The 18875-nt window shown below is 36.0% G+C and overlaps 3 protein-coding genes across 5 annotated transcripts; 1 reads left to right on the forward strand and 2 right to left on the reverse strand.

Moving 5' to 3' along the window:
* Positions 1–1333: 1333 nt before the first annotated feature.
* Positions 1334–6282, reverse strand: LOC141901595 (conserved oligomeric Golgi complex subunit 7-like). Its single transcript, XM_074788933.1, has 23 exons — positions 6163–6282; positions 5990–6079; positions 5861–5905; positions 5640–5780; positions 5459–5548; positions 5304–5372; positions 5192–5227; positions 4960–5080; positions 4805–4887; positions 4608–4718; positions 4376–4534; positions 4240–4294; positions 3996–4123; positions 3839–3913; positions 3693–3758; positions 3482–3617; positions 3049–3163; positions 2782–2879; positions 2459–2589; positions 2286–2369; positions 2062–2176; positions 1814–1948; positions 1334–1580 (listed from the first exon to the last, which is right to left on the reverse strand). Exons 1-23 carry the CDS (start codon positions 6163–6165, stop codon positions 1411–1413), a joined length of 2256 nt encoding a protein of 751 aa, XP_074645034.1. The 5' UTR covers positions 6166–6282; the 3' UTR covers positions 1334–1410.
* A 138-nt stretch (positions 6283–6420) lies between these two features.
* On the forward strand, positions 6421–18713 carry LOC141901985 (glutamine--tRNA ligase-like). Its single transcript, XM_074789596.1, has 22 exons — positions 6421–6563; positions 6682–6835; positions 6949–7058; positions 7139–7214; positions 7337–7401; positions 7485–7544; positions 7618–7675; positions 7777–7848; positions 7932–8017; positions 8104–8190; positions 8269–8368; positions 15723–15910; positions 15993–16123; positions 16584–16676; positions 16779–16916; positions 17166–17339; positions 17420–17615; positions 17704–17796; positions 17870–18000; positions 18094–18160; positions 18253–18381; positions 18464–18713. The coding sequence occupies exons 1-22, from the start codon at positions 6447–6449 to the stop codon at positions 18512–18514; spliced, it is 2376 nt and encodes a 791-aa protein (XP_074645697.1). The 5' UTR covers positions 6421–6446; the 3' UTR covers positions 18515–18713.
* On the reverse strand, positions 8731–13907 carry LOC141902370 (D(2) dopamine receptor-like). 3 transcript variants are annotated; one of them, XM_074790059.1, is made up of 3 exons: positions 13569–13907; positions 12904–13264; positions 8731–12834 (listed from the first exon to the last, which is right to left on the reverse strand). In XM_074790059.1, exons 2-3 carry the CDS (start codon positions 13115–13117, stop codon positions 11789–11791), a joined length of 1260 nt encoding a protein of 419 aa, XP_074646160.1. In that variant the 5' UTR covers positions 13118–13264; positions 13569–13907; the 3' UTR covers positions 8731–11788. The 3 variants fall into 3 exon arrangements, with proteins under 3 accessions (XP_074646160.1, XP_074646158.1, XP_074646159.1); XM_074790057.1 differs by having other exon boundaries at positions 8731–13264; XM_074790058.1 differs by having other exon boundaries at positions 8731–13264; positions 13773–13809.
* Positions 18714–18875: the final 162 nt, after the last annotated feature.

An 18875-nucleotide genomic window follows, 5' to 3' on the forward strand; every position in this document is an offset into this window, starting at 1 on the left:
AAGGCTAATAAAATCTGATTTGACTTTCATCTACATGCTTCGGAATAATTTCCAAAAGCTGCACATTCACGGCACGTAATTCTACGGCTAAAAATCGTTGATGATTTGGGCAAAAATGATAAGCACGGATGGATACGAACCAGCATATCCACTTTTATTCATCCTAGCACAACCCAGTAAACAAGATAGCGTTTTATTGACGACCAAACTGTCATATCGAAGTAGAAATAAGGTTGTTTAAGTAATGATGAGACAACGAACAAGATATCAAATTTTTGTTTTAAGGTTGAATGTGATCTTTTTCTCAAACAAGAGTGTTGTGAATCGTAGATCCGATTGGAGTGTGCAGGGGGTGCGCACCCTCCCTAAAAATGTCAACTTACCTTGATATTTTCCGGGAGAAGAAAAATATCAAACTGATAACTAAAAAAGTTTAAATTCATAAGAACTGTAATTCTATGAATGTTGATAATGTTTTCCGTGGAGCTTTCTTTCGTGGTGCCATTTTGATTGTGTTATGATATATAAGCCTTATGCCCTATTTTGGGGGTGCACCCCTCCCTGAATCAAACCCTAGACCCACCCCTTTTTCCACATTGATTCCACAGTTACCTCAACAATATTGATTCCACGTTGACTCATCAATACTGATAACAGCGTTATATTTTTTAGATTTTGAAACGAGATATATCTTATTCAAAATGTAAGGCAAGAAATGTAGTCGCCTATAATTGAATTTGTGAATGAAACTTAATTGAAACAGGTTTGTCACATGTGAGATGTATATATGTAATATGTATTGTCAACCGAGCGATAGTTCGATTTATTCAACGGGATTTAAATCCACACCTGCTGCACGAGTCCTAAATCCGCATGTATAATTTGTCTCCTCCCATAGTTGAGTAATAATCGCAGCTGTGCAGAACTTCACTCACTTTCATATATTCCAGTACAATTGATTATTAAAACTCGAGCAACACGAAAGCGTCGTCCGAGAAGCATCTATTGTGATACCCGGTATCGTAAATATTTAACAAACACGTGCATACGAGAGAAAGACCGATAATCAAATCGGAACTAGATTTTCATTTACTTATTGATCGATTGATCATAGAAAAAGCAAAAATAAATCAAATCCCGACGAGAAACTGCTTTATCGACTATCCATAGAAATGAACACATTACCACGCGGAACAGTCGATGGAGAGAAACATGAAAACCTACTAAGCATTCCGTGTAACGACTAATAAACAAGAAACAACGAAAGAATTAAACGACTTCGGAGCACACCACACAATTCATTAAACAAACAACTATCACTTTGATCCAATAATTTATTTTCGCCAGGGTAATTTACAAATAACTCGATTCTTTAAATTCATAAGATAAAGTACGAGTGCGTATTCAATTTTATTCAATTCGTAAATGTCTCATGGACGCGATGGCGCTAGTCAGTCTCAACGGCATTTTTTCGGCTTCTTCCGAATATTCCTCACCGGGAACCTTCAATAATGTGGCGACGTTTTTCATCATTTCTGATGGATGAAGATCCAAGTCTTCCAGCACATTACATAGATAATCTGTGACGATATGAATAATTGAAAAGAACATATCAGTGCGTATATACGGGGACTTACGGACGGTATGTACGTGTATTATTAAGTACATGAATATCGAAAATTAACAATACAGACACTAAACAGCTGGTTGATACTATCAGAAATGGATAAGGGCTGTGTGAAGATTTTTTGATAAGCAAAAGCATATTCTAAAATGATTTTATCGCTTTTATGATGATATGAATGACTCTTACCAATATCAGTAATCAGTTGTTTTGTAGCGTGCGCCGAAAGATCGTGTATTTTCAGAATTTCTTCGCAGTACGTATGCATTGTACCTCGGGCGATCGATTCTAGCCATAGATCAGCAATATGATCCGGTAGTTCAGCTGTAAAAAAAAAATACAAAATTCAAAATACACTCAGAAACACTATACATGATAACAACATGTCATTCAATTTTGCTCTACTTCAAATAATTAATTATCGTCAGTGTACATACCACTCTCATCGGTGAAAGGTAATCTTCCATGTTTTAGGGCAACTATAATGGCAGGGTTGTGTTCCATCGTAAATGGCTCTAACTGTTGCGGTAATGTCAATAGATACTGACCAATCTGTCAAAACATGAAAGGGAGTGGAATATTAGAACATATGAATTCTTCGAATATTGACAATAAAGAAAATGAAGTAAACAGCATGAATACAGCTTCAATGCCTACTGACCTTTGTAATATATTCCTGGGGAGACAAACTGAAAGTTGGTAAGTCTGACAGTAAAGCACTGGTACCAGTTTGAGACGTCCAGTTCTATAAGTAATTCAATTACCGTAAGAATAGCCATGTTTTTCATCAATTAAAATTTGCTTTTCAGTGAAAAGTCGTTTCAGTGTAGTTACCTCCATATTCGAGACGTTTGATAAATGTTTCTTCAATTGGGCAAAAACAATATCAAAAGCGAATTTGTGCACCTCTTGACTCAGTTTACACATGTCTTTTTTCACGGTAGGCAAAACGGATGGAGTGTCTCCTAAAACAAACGTTTTCAAATATAAATAACAACATTCTTGAAAGACTTCAGGAACAAGAAAATATAAATCAAAACGTATTAATTGCAAAATAGAAATAAATCTAAAGCCACACAAATTGAACTATATTTTGGATATTGATTGAAAAAGATGTCTGGATTCGTAGCTTTTACAAAATGTATGCTTTGACAAACCTTCTTCTAATTTCGTCAGCAGGTGATCAACAGCTGCCTGATCGTCTTTACTTTCTAACAAGAGACACTTATAATCATGGAATGGATTGATTTTCGATCTGAAATTACAGATTTTGGCAGCACTTTAGTGAATGGAGTTCGTGCATAAATCGAACAAGCTGTGTACTTAGGAGCTAAACACAGCCGAGTACTTCAAGTATTTTAGAGAACTGGAAACCCTGTATGGATCGGTTTATTTTCAGTTTTACAGCGCTCGTTTTTGCTCACCTTTGCGTAGGTTTATGAGAGGGAGATGATGTGGGCTGATAATGTTTACCGATGCTATTCATTATGTCGCTGATGACAGTCTGATCAAACTCTTCAATACGCAGAAGCAAATCACCTGTCATGAAATCAAACAAAACTCGTCCATCAGTTGATATTCTAATTCTAGCTTTAAATAATCTTTTTTTTTCATACATAGACAGAACAGGTTGGCTGTGTCTGCTCGAAATAACCCATTATAATAAATGCAGCTTTTAAAGCTTAATCCAGCAACAAAGTACCAGATGATGAACATAGCTGATGAATTAAAAACTCTATCGAAATTATAATTCCCTAATGGATCATTCAAATAGCTTTCAGATATCCTACATAAACCGGAATTTAAAAATCTAGATCCATCACCAGATACAGGTGTAAATGACACATCTAAACTCACCACATGTTTGAATCAAACGCAGGGAATGTTGAAACAACGACCAATCTTCCTCCTCGCTAGCGCTGTCTAATTTACATTTCTCACGCAGATTCACCAGCACTCTGCGAAATTCTTTCAAGTATTTTTTGAAATATGACTGCAAAGATAAGATCATCGCAATGAGCAGAAACTAGATTTACACGAATGATGATTGTGCGTATTCGATACTCACTTCAAGTGCCTGCAGACAATCGGGATATCCACAACCATTTGTAAATTCAACACAACGAGAACTGGCCTGAAATAAACCCGTAATTAGATAAAAATTGGGCGAATGAAAAATATGAAATACATCAGATGAATTGCCGCGCAACGTACAGTAGAGGCCACAGAGAAAACCTTGCTAACAGACTCTCCAAGCAGTCGAACATTGTCAATGATTTCACTAGTGTCCTGAAAATACATACCAGATATTCTATATTGATGATATGAGGTTAAACATTGGTGTTAAAGAGAATTACAAATGATTATTCACCAGTCTAATATTGTCCAGTTCTTCGCTGAGAAACTTGTCTTCAAAAGCACCATATTTATTAACGTAACGCTGATAAGGACTGAAGATTGTAATGACTAGCTTTTCGATGTATAATTCTTGTAAACTTCCTAATAAACGAATAGACAGTTCATGTGATAAGGCATTGATGAAATCAACACAATATAGGCCTATATACGTTCTAAAATGAAATTTTTAATAAAGTTGTATCAATGCATTCCTTTACCATTTGTGTACGACTCCAAAGCCACTTCCATACTCTTCGCAAAGCGATCAGTTATCTAAACATAAAATACTTTCACGTCAAGATACAGATATGTCTTCGTATGCCGGCGCACTAGTAGATTTATCTACAATATTACCTGTTTGAGATCAATTAAAACTGTTAAACTGTCTGGTTTCTCTTGAAGAAGAGATACTATACAGTGTTGAGGAGATGGGTCCATACTTGTTAAGGTTTCTCTCAATAAATCGCACACAATTTCAACTGGTTGTCTGAATACCTGCGAGCACCACTTTATCTAAAATACATCCACAAAAAATATGTCATATTCTACTAAAGGACTATCAATAACAAGCCCACCGAGGTCTTACCTGATTGTGCCAAGAAGACAGTAACAAATCATAAAATTCTGGCAACCATTCAGTGATTGCATCATCGCTATTCGTTTCAATAATTGACTTCCACGACTGCAGCAATTGATTCTAGAATATCCAAAATCAGCAAAAAAAGATTAATGAGAAGTAGCCAGATATTTCCAGGGCGACAATGCAACTATGACAGAACAAACCTTATGACACTTATGATAGTATTTATAAAGCTGTGGTAAACGGTTGATATCTGTGAAAGTTTTCACATAAACTTGTGCTGCCTCTGAAGTAATACAAATATTGTTTGTACAGCATAGATTTGGGGAGCTCAGAAATGAAGACAGTGATTACTAACCGAGTGAATGAGCATTAAACGCAGCAACAATCTGTGTACTGAGCATTGCTTCTAAACGATTTTTAAGATCTTCAAGATGCTGCACACGTTCTGTGTAATCCGGAACATCTACCAACATTTGCTGCAATAAGAAATACCTTATTACATGACAATATATGAAAAATATGAAGAAAGTCATAAATTATTATCCATAATTTTCATATCCAAGAAATATCATTTCTAGTTTACTTACTAGACTTTGCTGCATTCCAACAAGTTTGGCAGATATCTGAATAAATTCATAAGAGAAAATGAAACATTTATCTGCACATTTTTTCATGAGGTAATCAATTCTTTTTACTTACAGATTTGATGTCTTGCGACTCGAAAACTTCTTCAACATCAGCAGAAAGAGTGGTCCAATTATCAGCTTCCTACAAAATGAATGAATGAATTAGGACATACGAATCATGCTAAATTCATGTATGATGACACTAGGCTAAGAATCCTCGGCACAAACCTGAAGTGCATCAGAAGCTGCTTTCATTTTGGTTTTGATATTATCCAGCCTGAGTAAAGTTTGCATTGAGTACGCTGTATCAATCTCAACCTAGAATGATAAGAAAATTTGTTTGAATTTTTTGTAAACCAGTAGTTGATTTTTAGACACAGATGACAGCTAACTAATAAATCATGCAAACCTTTTCAATATCTTCTTTGACCATTCTCATTTGATCTTGTAGTAAAGCCGATTCCTGTCGAACTGCTTCGACATCTCTCATCACTCGTGGTAGATTCTGAATGGCTTGTTGACTGGCATCTTCTATCATGTTGTTCACCTCCTAGAGAATACCACAAAAACACTATTACCCATACACTAGAAACACATTATGAAACCAAATGAATTCAGTGAAGAAAATACCTGAATGAACATTTGAAGTTTCATAACCAGAGTAGTTGCATATTGCTGAAAAAAAGAAATCATCCCAAATTATTGAATAGCATATTCAATTCGATAACAATAATACACAGATTAGTGTCACAATCTCACATCTTTACTCGTGTTTCCTGGTGCATTTTTAAATGCATTATTAACCCAGTCTTTGACATCAAAGTTTTCATCTTGAAATTTTGAATAATCCTGTAAATTATGAAAACAACTGAATCATCACACTGGTTTTCGAGGTTTCAAGGACATTAATCAAGATCATTTGAAATGTTTACCATCACAATATTAAATATTTGCTTCTGGTTGAGGCTTATTATTCATCAGTGGGTGAAATTTTGACATAAATCGGAATATATATTTCATTGACGTGGATTTTTGACAGATCTGGCTCAACGACCTTGCGAAAATAAAGAAATCGGACTGGAGAACGGACCTGAACGTGAATTCGATCCGCTCAGAGTCCCATCCAGCCGATTAAAACCGAATCCGTGTTTTACGCTTGATTACTGGGGACTTTTACTAGATGGCGCCCTATTACGGTCGATGACAACCTGCCATCATGTCTGATGAAACTATGCTGTCACTGTTAACCGGCATCGGTTTAAGCGATGCAAAAGCGAAAGAAACGATGAAAAACAAAGATTTATCCTCAAGATTGAAGACTATCATCGATGAGGTAGGAGAAAATTAATATTACAACTTGACACTCCCAAAACAACGTCTAAAACGCTGTAGCTCTCTTCTCTCGAATGTTGTCTGTGTAAACTCCACTCACAATTTGTTTTCCTTTTCAGAGTGGGAAGCACTGTTCGACACCAGTGGAAAAAAGTACTGGTAACTTATTATACCACATCGCCACAAAGTTGAAAGCTCAGATTGTCCACCGAATTCCTCTATTGGTTCAATATACTGTGACGAACAAGATTAGATCTGAACTTCAATTAAATGGTATGTACTGTGTGTGTGTGAGTGTAGAGTGTAAGGCCTCTCAACAAGTCTTACTCCAGATATGTTGTATATTGTTATCCTTGAATAATCCAGTGATGAATATTCAATTTCAGCTGCATTAGATTATTTACTACATCACCCACTAGACCCGATTGATGTAAAACAGTTCGAAGATGCTTCAGGTATTGGAGTTGTCATTACGCCAGACCAAATTGAAGAAGTTGTATGTATTTTTTCAAACAGACCGAAATGTAAGATATTCGATTGTACGAATCTAAAATGTAATTTCTCTATTGTAAATAGGTTGAAGGGGTTGTTTCGAAGTTTAAGGATGAACTCGTTGAGAAGAGATATAAGTTCAACGTTGGAAAAATCCTTGGTAAAACTTACCGATAAACTTAGTGTAATGAATTTAATTTCAATGGCTTTATATTGAATTATTTTGATATGAATTAATTATTTAATTTGTTATGACATAATTTTCAATTATTTTCATGTTAGGTGAAGTAAAACAGAAACTGAAATTTGCCGATGGAAAAGCATTAAAACATGAAGTTGATATGCAGGTTTGTAATGACAATTTTTTTGACCCATAAGATTTAAGATTTATTTTAAAGTCATCTACAAAAATGTAATTATTTCGTTTTAGATTCTTGACCTGTTGGGGCCGAAGACGGCTGCTGATATGGAGAAACCCACGAAACAGAAGGTAAATGATATGATTTGTATAAATTAAGGTCCAGTTAAGCTTTTTAGAGAAAATGGAATTTCATTGTTTTCAGACTCCCAAACAAACGAATAGCCAAACAGCTGAAGAGACTAAATCAACTGAAGTTTTCGGTATGCGTCAATTTAGGAAGTTTATCTTACAGTGAACAATGTCTGAAGTCTGTTGTCATTGTTAAATTAGTCACGTACATGTATTTGATTAACTATTGCAGGAATTACTGCTGATGGTGAAGTTAAGAGTTTCATGGAACTAGTGGGAGATGCCTGTAAATTTCATAAAACAGGTCCGTGCATTTCCATTCGAATTCAGAAGTTTAGGTACTAGCTGTATAGGTAGTAAATATTTATTTTTAATCGATTGCTTCAGGCGAGAATTACAAGACGGATAACTATGTGATATTTCCAAAAACGATGGAACTGTTGCAGAAACATCTGAAAGAAACAGGAGGCAAGGTATGATTGGATTATAATATTCCAACCAGCAATGCATTTTACGGAATCATTTTAGATAAAATAATGATTATTGTGTATTTTGACAGGTCTACACAAGATTTCCGCCAGAACCTAATGGAATTCTTCATATCGGACATGCTAAGGCCATCAACTTTAACTTTGGATATGCTCGCGTGCGTTTGATCATTCAAATATCAAATAATTTCTTTTCAAGAATCTCCTATTTCTCATTTTGAGTCGATTTATTCCAGGCGATGAACGGACACTGCTATCTGAGATACGATGATACAAATCCTGAGAAAGAAGAGGAAAAGTTCTTCGTCGGCATCAAAGATATGGTCGAGTGGCTAGGTAAGAAAAATGCTCTGTTTAACAGGTGCTGACATCTGGTGGATTGGTTCGTTATCACGTTTTTGCTTGCATTGCCAGACGTTGACAACATCAGTGCTTATGATATTGCCCGGGGATATGCGTAGTATATCTCTGAAAATTTGTTTGATATCACATCATGCAGTTTAGTGCATGGCAAAAGCTAAACTACGCTATAATGCATAAAATGAGTGATATGTCGCAATGAACTTTTTGTCCTCGTGTGTACTCTGAACTCTCGCAAAATTCTTCTGAATAAGACTTAAAAAGCATTTTGTTATGTGGATGAAGAAACCATAATCAGACTAAGTAAGAAGATTATATGAAGATCAAAGTTTATTACGAAGAAAAGAGACATTTGTTTATATAAATTAAATGCGTAGGACAGGTTTTTAGTAGTTTGTTCAGCATAAATTCTTAACACAAATAAATACGAATAAATATTTATGACTCTTTCTTTCTGGTACGAGACAAACATTTTTGTGAGTAGCGCACACGACATGCACTTTGTATACGGCTGGTTATCTTCTCAACATAACGGCTTCTGCCATAGAACAAAACAATATATATTAGTACAAAATAAAAAGTTTACTTCTGTGATACAATGAACTAGACTTTTACAATAAGCTTCCCTTCAAACCAGACATCAATGAATTCCACTGAAACTATCCAAGATTTACAAACTGAATTCACTTACACAACAAAATGTACAACATCGTTTCAGTAGCCTCAAATAGAGAATTGTTGCTCTTACAGGGGTCAGCTTGATGTGAAAATTGTGAACAATGGGTGGCTGCTTGAAATATTTGAACATGAGTGAAAAATATCATCCCCTCTATACTATCCATATACACTACCGTGGAGCTCAGAATTTATGCAAAAGCTGTGTTCAAGTTTAAGAAGTTTGATTTTAAGGTGTCCGGATTGTGTTCAGTAACTGCTTATAATATCATGCGTTGCTCAATGTGAAAAAATGTGAAAATTCCTGAGTTCATCAATCTGACCCCTGACGTAATATAATCACTACACTATACTACATTATGAAAATAAATCGAATACTCGGTTGAAACTGACCATCAAATTACAACACCTTACACTGGAAATATCTATTGATATAAAACTAATTTCCATATAAAAATTGTATAAATTGGAAGCCATTTTCAGCAGGTGTAACATGATTTACACAGCTATAAAAATCACTGCTCATTGGAACTTCGATTATTTCGCAAAACAGGGTTTGGTTTTATGAAAAAGTTTAAGCTAAACATAGTCAAGTTTTAATATTCGATGACCAACTCGACCAAAACAATTAGTTAAACTTTTTCGAGTAAGATAAAATCATTGACTACAATCTCACAATATATAATACATACATCTACGAGAAAAGAACTGGAATTATCATCGATAACAACACAATTCATATTTTACAACTTTCTGAATGTTCGACACAATACTTTTGTGTACTTGACTGGCGACAGAATTTAGCCTCATTCAACTACCACAAACATTGTTATTAACGACATGACAAAATTATTGATATTTGCACCACATTATTACTACATCATACACAGCAAATACAAATAGCAAAAATTACACATATTATATCACAATTACTGGCTGATATATTGGGTTACTGGCCCAGATTCAATCATAACTTACATAATCATTATTGTTGGTAAAATCCATCAAAATTCGTAAACATTCGAAACAGAAAAACCCTTGCCAAAAACAAGCACATCTGCTGCAGGCATAGACATGTTTGGAAACTATTCGTAGAAATAGGTTTTTTTTATCGAACAGGATATCCGATTAAAAGCTACAAAAACCTACAAGGTTAAACAAGTGTTTAAAAAAAGTGTTCAACTTATCCAATCTAGGTCTTCATTTCTTGTTCATGCCTTGGTGACATGCAGTATTTGCCTGAACTCACCAAAACTTACTCTTCGCAAACTAAACATACATTTAATATAAACAAGGATAAAAACGCTGTACTATGAACAAATTAAAACTCAGAATCTATTACTTAACTAACGAGAACAGATACAAATAAAATCTTTTCTATTTAAAAACTGATACATGTACGTATAAATCTATGAAAGAAAAAACCTATCATTACAACTGCGACAAATGCACATAAACAAAATGACAGTATTCTAATCATTTAAACAGTATTAACAAATCACTCATTTACACATCACTGATGACAGTTAACCATAAGAAAAACTAGCGGTTTACGAGAAATTATCCAGGGAGCATCCTTTTTATTTGAATTTAAATGTCTGTTTGAAAATGTAAATCTTATCAGAGCGTTGTTCAGTACTTTTTTGCATTCCTTTCCGTGTTTTTAAGGGAACATTTTCTGTTAAAGCTCAATCATCCCTGATTTCGAGATAATTTGTCTACTGAATAGTTTTTTGAAACACTACAAACACAGGATGAATCGCTTTAGGTTGTGAATGAAACTATATGAATTATATTGAGTGTAAACAGTTAAAGTTTTGAAAGGTATATGAATTCTTGATAGGGGCTCCGGCAATGCGAGTTGCTGAGAGTAGATTTTTAGATGATTTCACGAGAAAAAAGTCATTGGATTCTTTCTAATGTATGTACACCAGTTTCGTAAGTTTTGTACATTCAATGACCAATAGTTAGCTTACACACTATGTCAGCTACCATTGTTTGATGATAGGCCCCTGTTGCTCCATGTGTATATTTCCTAGAGGCTTTTACCAATACAATTTTCATAAACTCCGCAATATACCGTGTAAAAAATCAGTGGCTTGTATAATTCTGCGGTATACGTTTAATAGTAAATTGCCTGCGGCAGTTTGTGCAGGGATGCTAGTTCTGGGTGTGGCTCGGGGCTGAGATTTCAGGACTGCATCTGAAGAGCTTTAGCCTGAGGCAACAAAACTATGTATTACAATATGCATGTATAACATACATATATCATATTATGATCATTGAGGATGAAGCCGTTGAGGCATTAACTAGCATTGAATAGAACCAGTAACAATTTCACTGAGTGAATAATTTAGAAATTGATTAATCTTTAAGATAACAAGGAACCTGGAAACATTGTAACTTAATCATAATATACATGTATTTGAATCAAACGCAACCAACATGAAAAAAAACAAACCCTGTTCGAGTGACTTTAAAGTAAAACAAAAGGAAGACTGTTTAGAAATGAAATAAGGACTAGGACCAGACTAGGACAAAACAAATGAAATTTGACGTATTTATCAGCTGTTTCTGGTTAAAGGCTGTGCAACATATCACTGCCCTTAAAATGACACCAGTAATATGTTTCATCAAGGTACTTCATTAAAGAATGAATGAATCTTTTGTTCTTGACCTTCTAGTTATCTATAGATATAAAATGTACACGGTTATTTATGATTATTTCCGACACATTCTTTTGAAAAGTCGTTTGATGTCGTCTCTGAATCGCTTGTTTAGAAATGAGTATATGATAGGATTAGCCACGTTATTTACATAAAACAAAGAAAACACTAATGATGAATATGGAACGAGTTTAAGATTGATGAGATTTGGGGGTACCCACGACAATACGAACACCAACGTTACCAGGAATAGCATTTTAGCCGTTTTGATGTGGTTGCGTCTGGAGCTTTGTTTATACGGGAATGTCATCGCGTTCAACGAACGTTTCGGTAAAGCCGCGAGAATAGAGCTGATTTTCGCGTATCGTCCGGTAGGAGTGACCGCTTGACCCGCCGGGTCGCTGGTCACTCTGCGATTGTTTCCAGTCGGCGTCGCTTTACGTAAATCTTGTTCGCAAACACTTTTCGGCATCGGTAGCGAGTAGCTCAATTTGTTTTTGGCCGCCGGGCTCTGGGGCGCCCCAGGGTTCGTTTCTCCGCGGTACGTATTGTTCGGACTTTCTTGATGAGAACTCGTGTCACTCAGGGGTATGTTCGATTGGTTGCTATCCAAATCCGGTTCGCTGAAACTGTACGACTTTTCGGGGCCGATCTTTTTCGTTTTCTTACTCTTCGTCCGTTGCACGACCACGATATAGATGCGTATATACAACACGGCCATGATTACCAAAGCTATAAGTATCCCGCCCATGTAGAAGAATTTTATGATTTTGTCAACGGTCGGGTGATAGCCGGAGTACATCATCCGCGCGCAAGCGTTTCCCAGTTCTAGCATGAACAGAATGGTCGTCGCGGTGATCGTAGTTTTCAGCGCGCGTTTCCACGTCATCGTGAAACTCAGCGGTTTACAGATGGCGAAAAATCGGTCGACGGCGATCGAGACGAGAACGACGACTTGTAACTCTAAACTCATATTACGCAACCAAAGGAAAATCGTGTGCGGGATTCCGAGCAGGAAATACTCGTCCCAGAGCCATCGTTTACGCATTATATCGACGGGCATCAAAGCCACGCATACCATTAGATCAATTATAGCCAACACTAGAATGAAACAAGACGATCCTTTACGATCGCGTTTCTTCTTGTAAACGATTATAACCAGTATATTACCTATGACTCCGATGAAACTAGCTATCGAATAGATTATCACGAAAGTCAAACTAGCTAGCGGGTCTCGATTTCTGGTCAACGCCGTGCTGTTGAATTGCGTCGTGAAGTTCGCCGCGTCGGTCAGATTATCGTCGTTTAGAATATCCGCGTCGGTAAGGTTTATATCCGTAGTCGTATGTCGCCACGGTCTGTCTTCAATTTCTACGACATCCATTTTATCGCCCGTTTCACCGTGTAGACCGCTTAAAGCGATTCAGTTTGCGCCACCGATCAGGAGCGATTGGAATTGCTCATTAATGTCATACATGGAAAAATCGTCCATTGTCGGTAGAACGCGGATGGCAGTTCGCTTCATAATGGCCTGAAATGGAAGAAGAATGTTTCCCATAATAGTAATAATACATAATTAGCCCTGCACATTTGGTAATCGACCAATTATCATCTTTTTGTTTATCATCGGGCGGATGGCTGTATATTACACACATAAAACGTTCAAGTCCTGAAAATGCCGAATGAATGGCCGAAATTATTAACCACCGAAAAATATATCTGTTATTATGCTTGGATGTTCTCATTCAACTAGTTAAAACTAAATGATAATAGTTCGCATATGTATAGTACAAATTGGCACCAAAATGACATATATCGCGGAATAACTGCCTTACCACCATAGTTGCATCTTACTCCGTCAGCAGTCATTGCAGCATTGATTTTCGTGTTCTGAAACTTACTATATACAAAGCTTTTTTTTTTATTTATGCACAAGTCATGCGCGCTCATCTGATATCTAGCCTCGGGCAATCGCTGATCGGCGGTAGAAATATCGGTGACAAAATAAATACTGTAACGTATGAAAAATATCTGCTCACTCTGAGGAATCTTTTCCTCAAATCCAAATTCCGGCCTAGAAATGCACCACTTTATGTCCTGTTCTGAATCTTTGATCTGATAGTATGTATCTGCCTGTCAGACTACGGGTCTCTTGAACTCGAGTTGACTCGGCAATGAACAAATAAGCAATGCAGTGTTACATACATTGCTTCCAGTGAACTTTAATTGAGTAAATATGTTATAACGATAAGGATTTTCAGTTTATCAGATTATTCAGAATTATGGTTGTTTACTCGGACGTGTGTAGTAGCATTTTAACTTCAATTACAGATAAAATTATGTAGTTTTCGAATTAAAAGACTATATAAAAAATGGTTTATATCAATCGAAGGGTGCACTACCAGCGTATGACTATGTTGTGTTCATTTTTTTTGAAAATGGGTAAAAACTGACAAAAACTTAATTTAGAATACAATTTCTGCAGGTTTGAAATGACTAGTCACTAATAAACTCTAACAATTTAGCAAATATTGAGACCTGAAATGTCCTCATGCGCTAATAATGTGATTTATATTGTGCACATAAACTGTTAAGCGGATGGTCAATAATTGCCCTTATAATCACATGTAGCGATGATACTGAGTTAATTAGTGCTGTGAAATTATGAGGGATTGTGCTGCATGATCATCGGGTTAGAATAGATGATGATGTAGGGGCATGGGAAATTATTTTACCAGTCATTTGGTACGTGATATAGTTCTGATAAACAATGGTTGCGTTGTATGTATATCTTACTTAAAGCTTTTGGCTTCTTCGATTTGAAATCAAAATACTGATAAAAATACTTTAAGATAAGGCTGTTTGTAGATTATATCATATCTCATCAATCGCTTTATGGCCATTCTCATATTTTAACAGCCTTAGTTATTCAATTTTTTTTTGAACGCTCTGTTTTGAGTCACTGACTTCGGTACCTGTTTTAAACATCTGTGTTAAAACACTAACAAGCAGTTATTAATGAGTTGCGGTGAGGGTGTCCCGCTTTTTAAACTGTATATTGTTCGAGGATAGAACTGCCTGAAAATGTTGTGTAGTACAGGTAAAAATCGAGATAATATTTTGAGATGTTATGACTCGTAGTCTGGCTGCTCAGAGCTGTGAACATAATCAATCCCGAACAGCTGGTTACAATGTAGTCGGGAACTCAGTAACGTTTGGAAAACTTAGATCTTACAAAAATGTGAATTTTTTCCGAGGATTCTTTTACTTATAAACACCCCAGGGACCTGACTTTTAATGATTGTGTGATAGCTAGATAGATATTACCCGGCAAGTGATGATTGGAGTTCTAACACCGAATGAGCAAGCTGGCAATTACTAGCATAATTCAAAATGATGGTTCAATTTTACTTATTGCTATATAGTTAACCATCGAACACTTTGCAAGTCATATTATGTTAGTTATTTTTAATAGTGAAAATCAGCAGACCTCTAGCTCAGTGGCCTAGATTTTTCCTTCATTTCATGCATATAGTAATAATTGCACTTATTACAGCAGATATTAGTTTATCATCAACTGCATGTCACTGATGACTCTTAATTGAATCTCATTCAGTATTTTGATTGAACTACGATACGAATAGTTGTACCGTTAAGATACGAAACCTTACCTTTTCGGGAAGCCGAAAATCTGTTGATAGTCTGACATCCTGAATGTAAACTGGTAGAATAACGGGTATTCTCTGGTAGCACTTCAATTCCGGGGGATGTTATATGTCATTGTGAAGTTACTAGTACTCGATATCGTCTAACTAGTCCTGTTTAGAACAGGAAGGAAATTACTGATTATATCCTTGGGTCACGGATTCATTCACATTCGGTTGTTTAGAAAATTCAGGGTCACCGCATTTTTGTACGTTCTACTACCGCACCAGGCGAAATTTGGTGTGAATTGTTCAATGAATCTGAAATAATTCTGTTTTCTTTAGGATATACACCGTATAAGATCACTCATTCATCCGATTATTTCGATGAATTATACGAATGTGCCGTCGATCTCATCAAACGAGGACACGCGTATGTTTGCCATCAAACCGCCGATGAAATGAAAGGATTCAACCCTCCGCCTTCTCCGTGGAAAGATCGACCGATCGACGAATCGTTGCAGCTCTTTGAAGTAAGACTTTGTAGCGATTGGCAACTCAGAGTCCAACTCGTTCTTCATATAATATTTACCGCTATTTTTTTTTCTATTTCAGGATATGAGAAGTGGGAAAGTTGAAGAGGGAAAAGCCACGCTACGTATGAAAATAACTCTTGAAGAAGGCAAACAGGATCCGGTCGCGTACAGAATCAAGTTCAGTGCGCATCATCGTTCAGGAGACAAATGGTTAGTGAGTCAGACTATCGGTGACAGGAATTTGCTGATATGTTTATGATCCACAATGACTTCATCGCGCTGAAATTTTGCCTAGTTATTGTAGAAGTTCAGTTGCGTAAATGATGTTTTTATTGTAAACATGACTTTAGTACATGCTGATCAGATATGAACCCTGATAATGATAAGTTCATTGTTTCGTGTTACCAGACCTGACTACGACTACTATTTTAGTGTAGTTTCTATTCTTTAAGAGTTCAAATATTACCAAAAATATCAAAATATTCTTTAGATTAGAATGATTTCTAGTTCATTTTCGATCTAACTACAATTCTTTATGTCAAATTACATTCATTATTGGTAAAAACTACTACAATTAGAGATATCGAGTTGTCTGGTCTACGTTACTACATTCTTACTGATCCAATCATTTATTAGTCACAAATTTTAATAATGATCTTGTATATTACAGGTGTATCTACCCGACATATGATTTCACTCATTGTTTATGCGATTCATTTGAGAACATCTCTCATTCCCTGTGCACGAAAGAATTCCAATCCAGGTATATCTCTGAAGCTGTAGAATCTCTTGGGATCGCAATTTGATCCATCTAACTTACATACGGATTGAAATATTAGTTATTCGATATTTCGGATATTTCCAGGCGGTCTTCTTATTACTGGTTGTGTAATGTGTTAGAGTTGTATTGTCCAGTACAGTGGGAATACGGACGTTTGAACGTGAATTACACAGTCGTATCAAAAAGAAAAATAGGAAAACTGATAACTGAAGGTATTGTACGGTAAGTTATTATATATTTTCTGAAACAACATTGGTGGTCTGTTACAAATTTCAGTTCTTTTCCTGGAAATTTTCCATCTTGTGATTATTATTATTATCATAACTTAATTCTTGGAAATTTGGGGCATATACGAGCGTTCAAGTGGTCCTAGAGAGCTTAATTATCTTCCTAATATGCCACATATGGTAGTATACCATAATATTTATCGTATCTGATTTTGTAAACATCGCAGAATTTTATGACTTTCAGAAATTGGGATGATCCGAGACTGTTCACGCTGACAGCCTTACGGAGGCGAGGGTTCCCATCTGAAGCTATAAATATGTTCTGCGGTAAAGTTGGTGTCACTATGTCCCAAGTAGCATTAGATCCATCCATGTTAGAGGCATGCGTCCGTGATGTACTTAATGTGAAGGCTCCCAGGTTTGTATTTAATCCTGCTCGTATGATTTAAACGGCGAGGTATGCGTGTATGAATATGTTTTTATTCAACGTATCCGTAGAGCTATGGCAGTCTTAGATCCTCTGAAAGTAACGATAACCAATTTCCCCGAGGATAAACCCGCGGTGCTCGATGTACCGAATTTCCCAGCTGATGCGAAAAAAGGAGAGCCCAATGACCCGACTCAACTTAAAGGTGGAAGCCACAAAGTTGTATTTGATCGAGTTGTCTATATCGAGAAAGAGGACTTCAGAGAGGTCAGTTCATATTGTAAGGTGCCTGTGATTTTGAAATTCCGCAACCAGTGCAAAGTGAATTGTATTATTGTTTAATATTGTTTTTAAGGAAGCGGATAAGAACTATAAGAGGTTAGCGTGTAATCAATCAGTCGGTCTGCGATACACTGGTTATGTCATATTCGTACAAAAGCTCATAAAGGTACGTCTGAAAAGTAATAACGTATTACACCGAATTCAGTAGATGTTTATGATGTATCGTCTTGTTCATATAGGATGCCAAAGGAGAAATAACGGAGATTGAAGTGACTTGTGAAAAATCACGTGAAAACGGTGTCCGACCAAAAGCCTTCATACATTGGGTTTCTCATCCAGTTAAATGTGAAGTCCGTCTTTATGAACGATTGTAAGTTTAGTGTTTGAATGAAGAGTTTTTTGTTGTAAAGCATTTAGAGGAATTCATCTATGTTTAACGAATATCATCCTTATATATTTAAAGGTTCAGACACAAAAATCCAGAAGACTCCAAAGTAGTTCCTGGTGGATTTATAACTGACTGCAATAAGGTAAAACCAGACAATTTGGTTTCTAGCAGTCCATAGAAAACTTATGATTCAGAATTACCATATCGTAAATGAGCCTTAATTTCTGTTTTCAGGATTCGTTGACAGTAATTCAGAATGCAATGGTTGATGAATCGGTGAAAGCGGCGAAAATATACGACAAATTTCAATTCGAAAGAAATGGATATTTCAGCGTTGATCCCGATTCGGCAAATTCAAATAAGGTATGCTTATTTCAAATAAATCAAGGGTATGGAGTTTTTAAGATTGAATGGTGTTGAGAATTCTCTATTTTGAATTTTTCAGTTGGTTTTCAACAGAACTTGTACTCTGAAAGAAGATCCCGGAAAAGCTTGATGAAGGTGTAGGCAGATAAATTGAATTCTCGACTACTGACCTACACACCGTAATGTGTGCTTCAAGACAATTTGATTTCACCCGCGAGTGGTTTAAGAATGGCAATAAACAATTATTGTTTTAACCGTGCTCTCAATCAACTGTTCTTAAACTACTTGTAAAAGAGTGGGATCTGAATAAAAAGTATTTATACAATCTAGTTACATTTGTGTATTTCTCAACATTGATGCAATAGGATATGACACAAGGTACCCTTAATCTAAGCCTGAATTAAGAAAAACTTCATGGATTGTAAATACCGAACAATACAAACTAAATAGAAGACAAGTGTCAGACCCACGATGAAACAACAGAAAAGTTT

Source organism: Tubulanus polymorphus, chromosome 3 (genome assembly GCF_964204645.1).
Source record: "Tubulanus polymorphus chromosome 3, tnTubPoly1.2, whole genome shotgun sequence".
Lineage (NCBI taxonomy): Eukaryota > Metazoa > Nemertea > Palaeonemertea > Tubulaniformes > Tubulanidae > Tubulanus > Tubulanus polymorphus.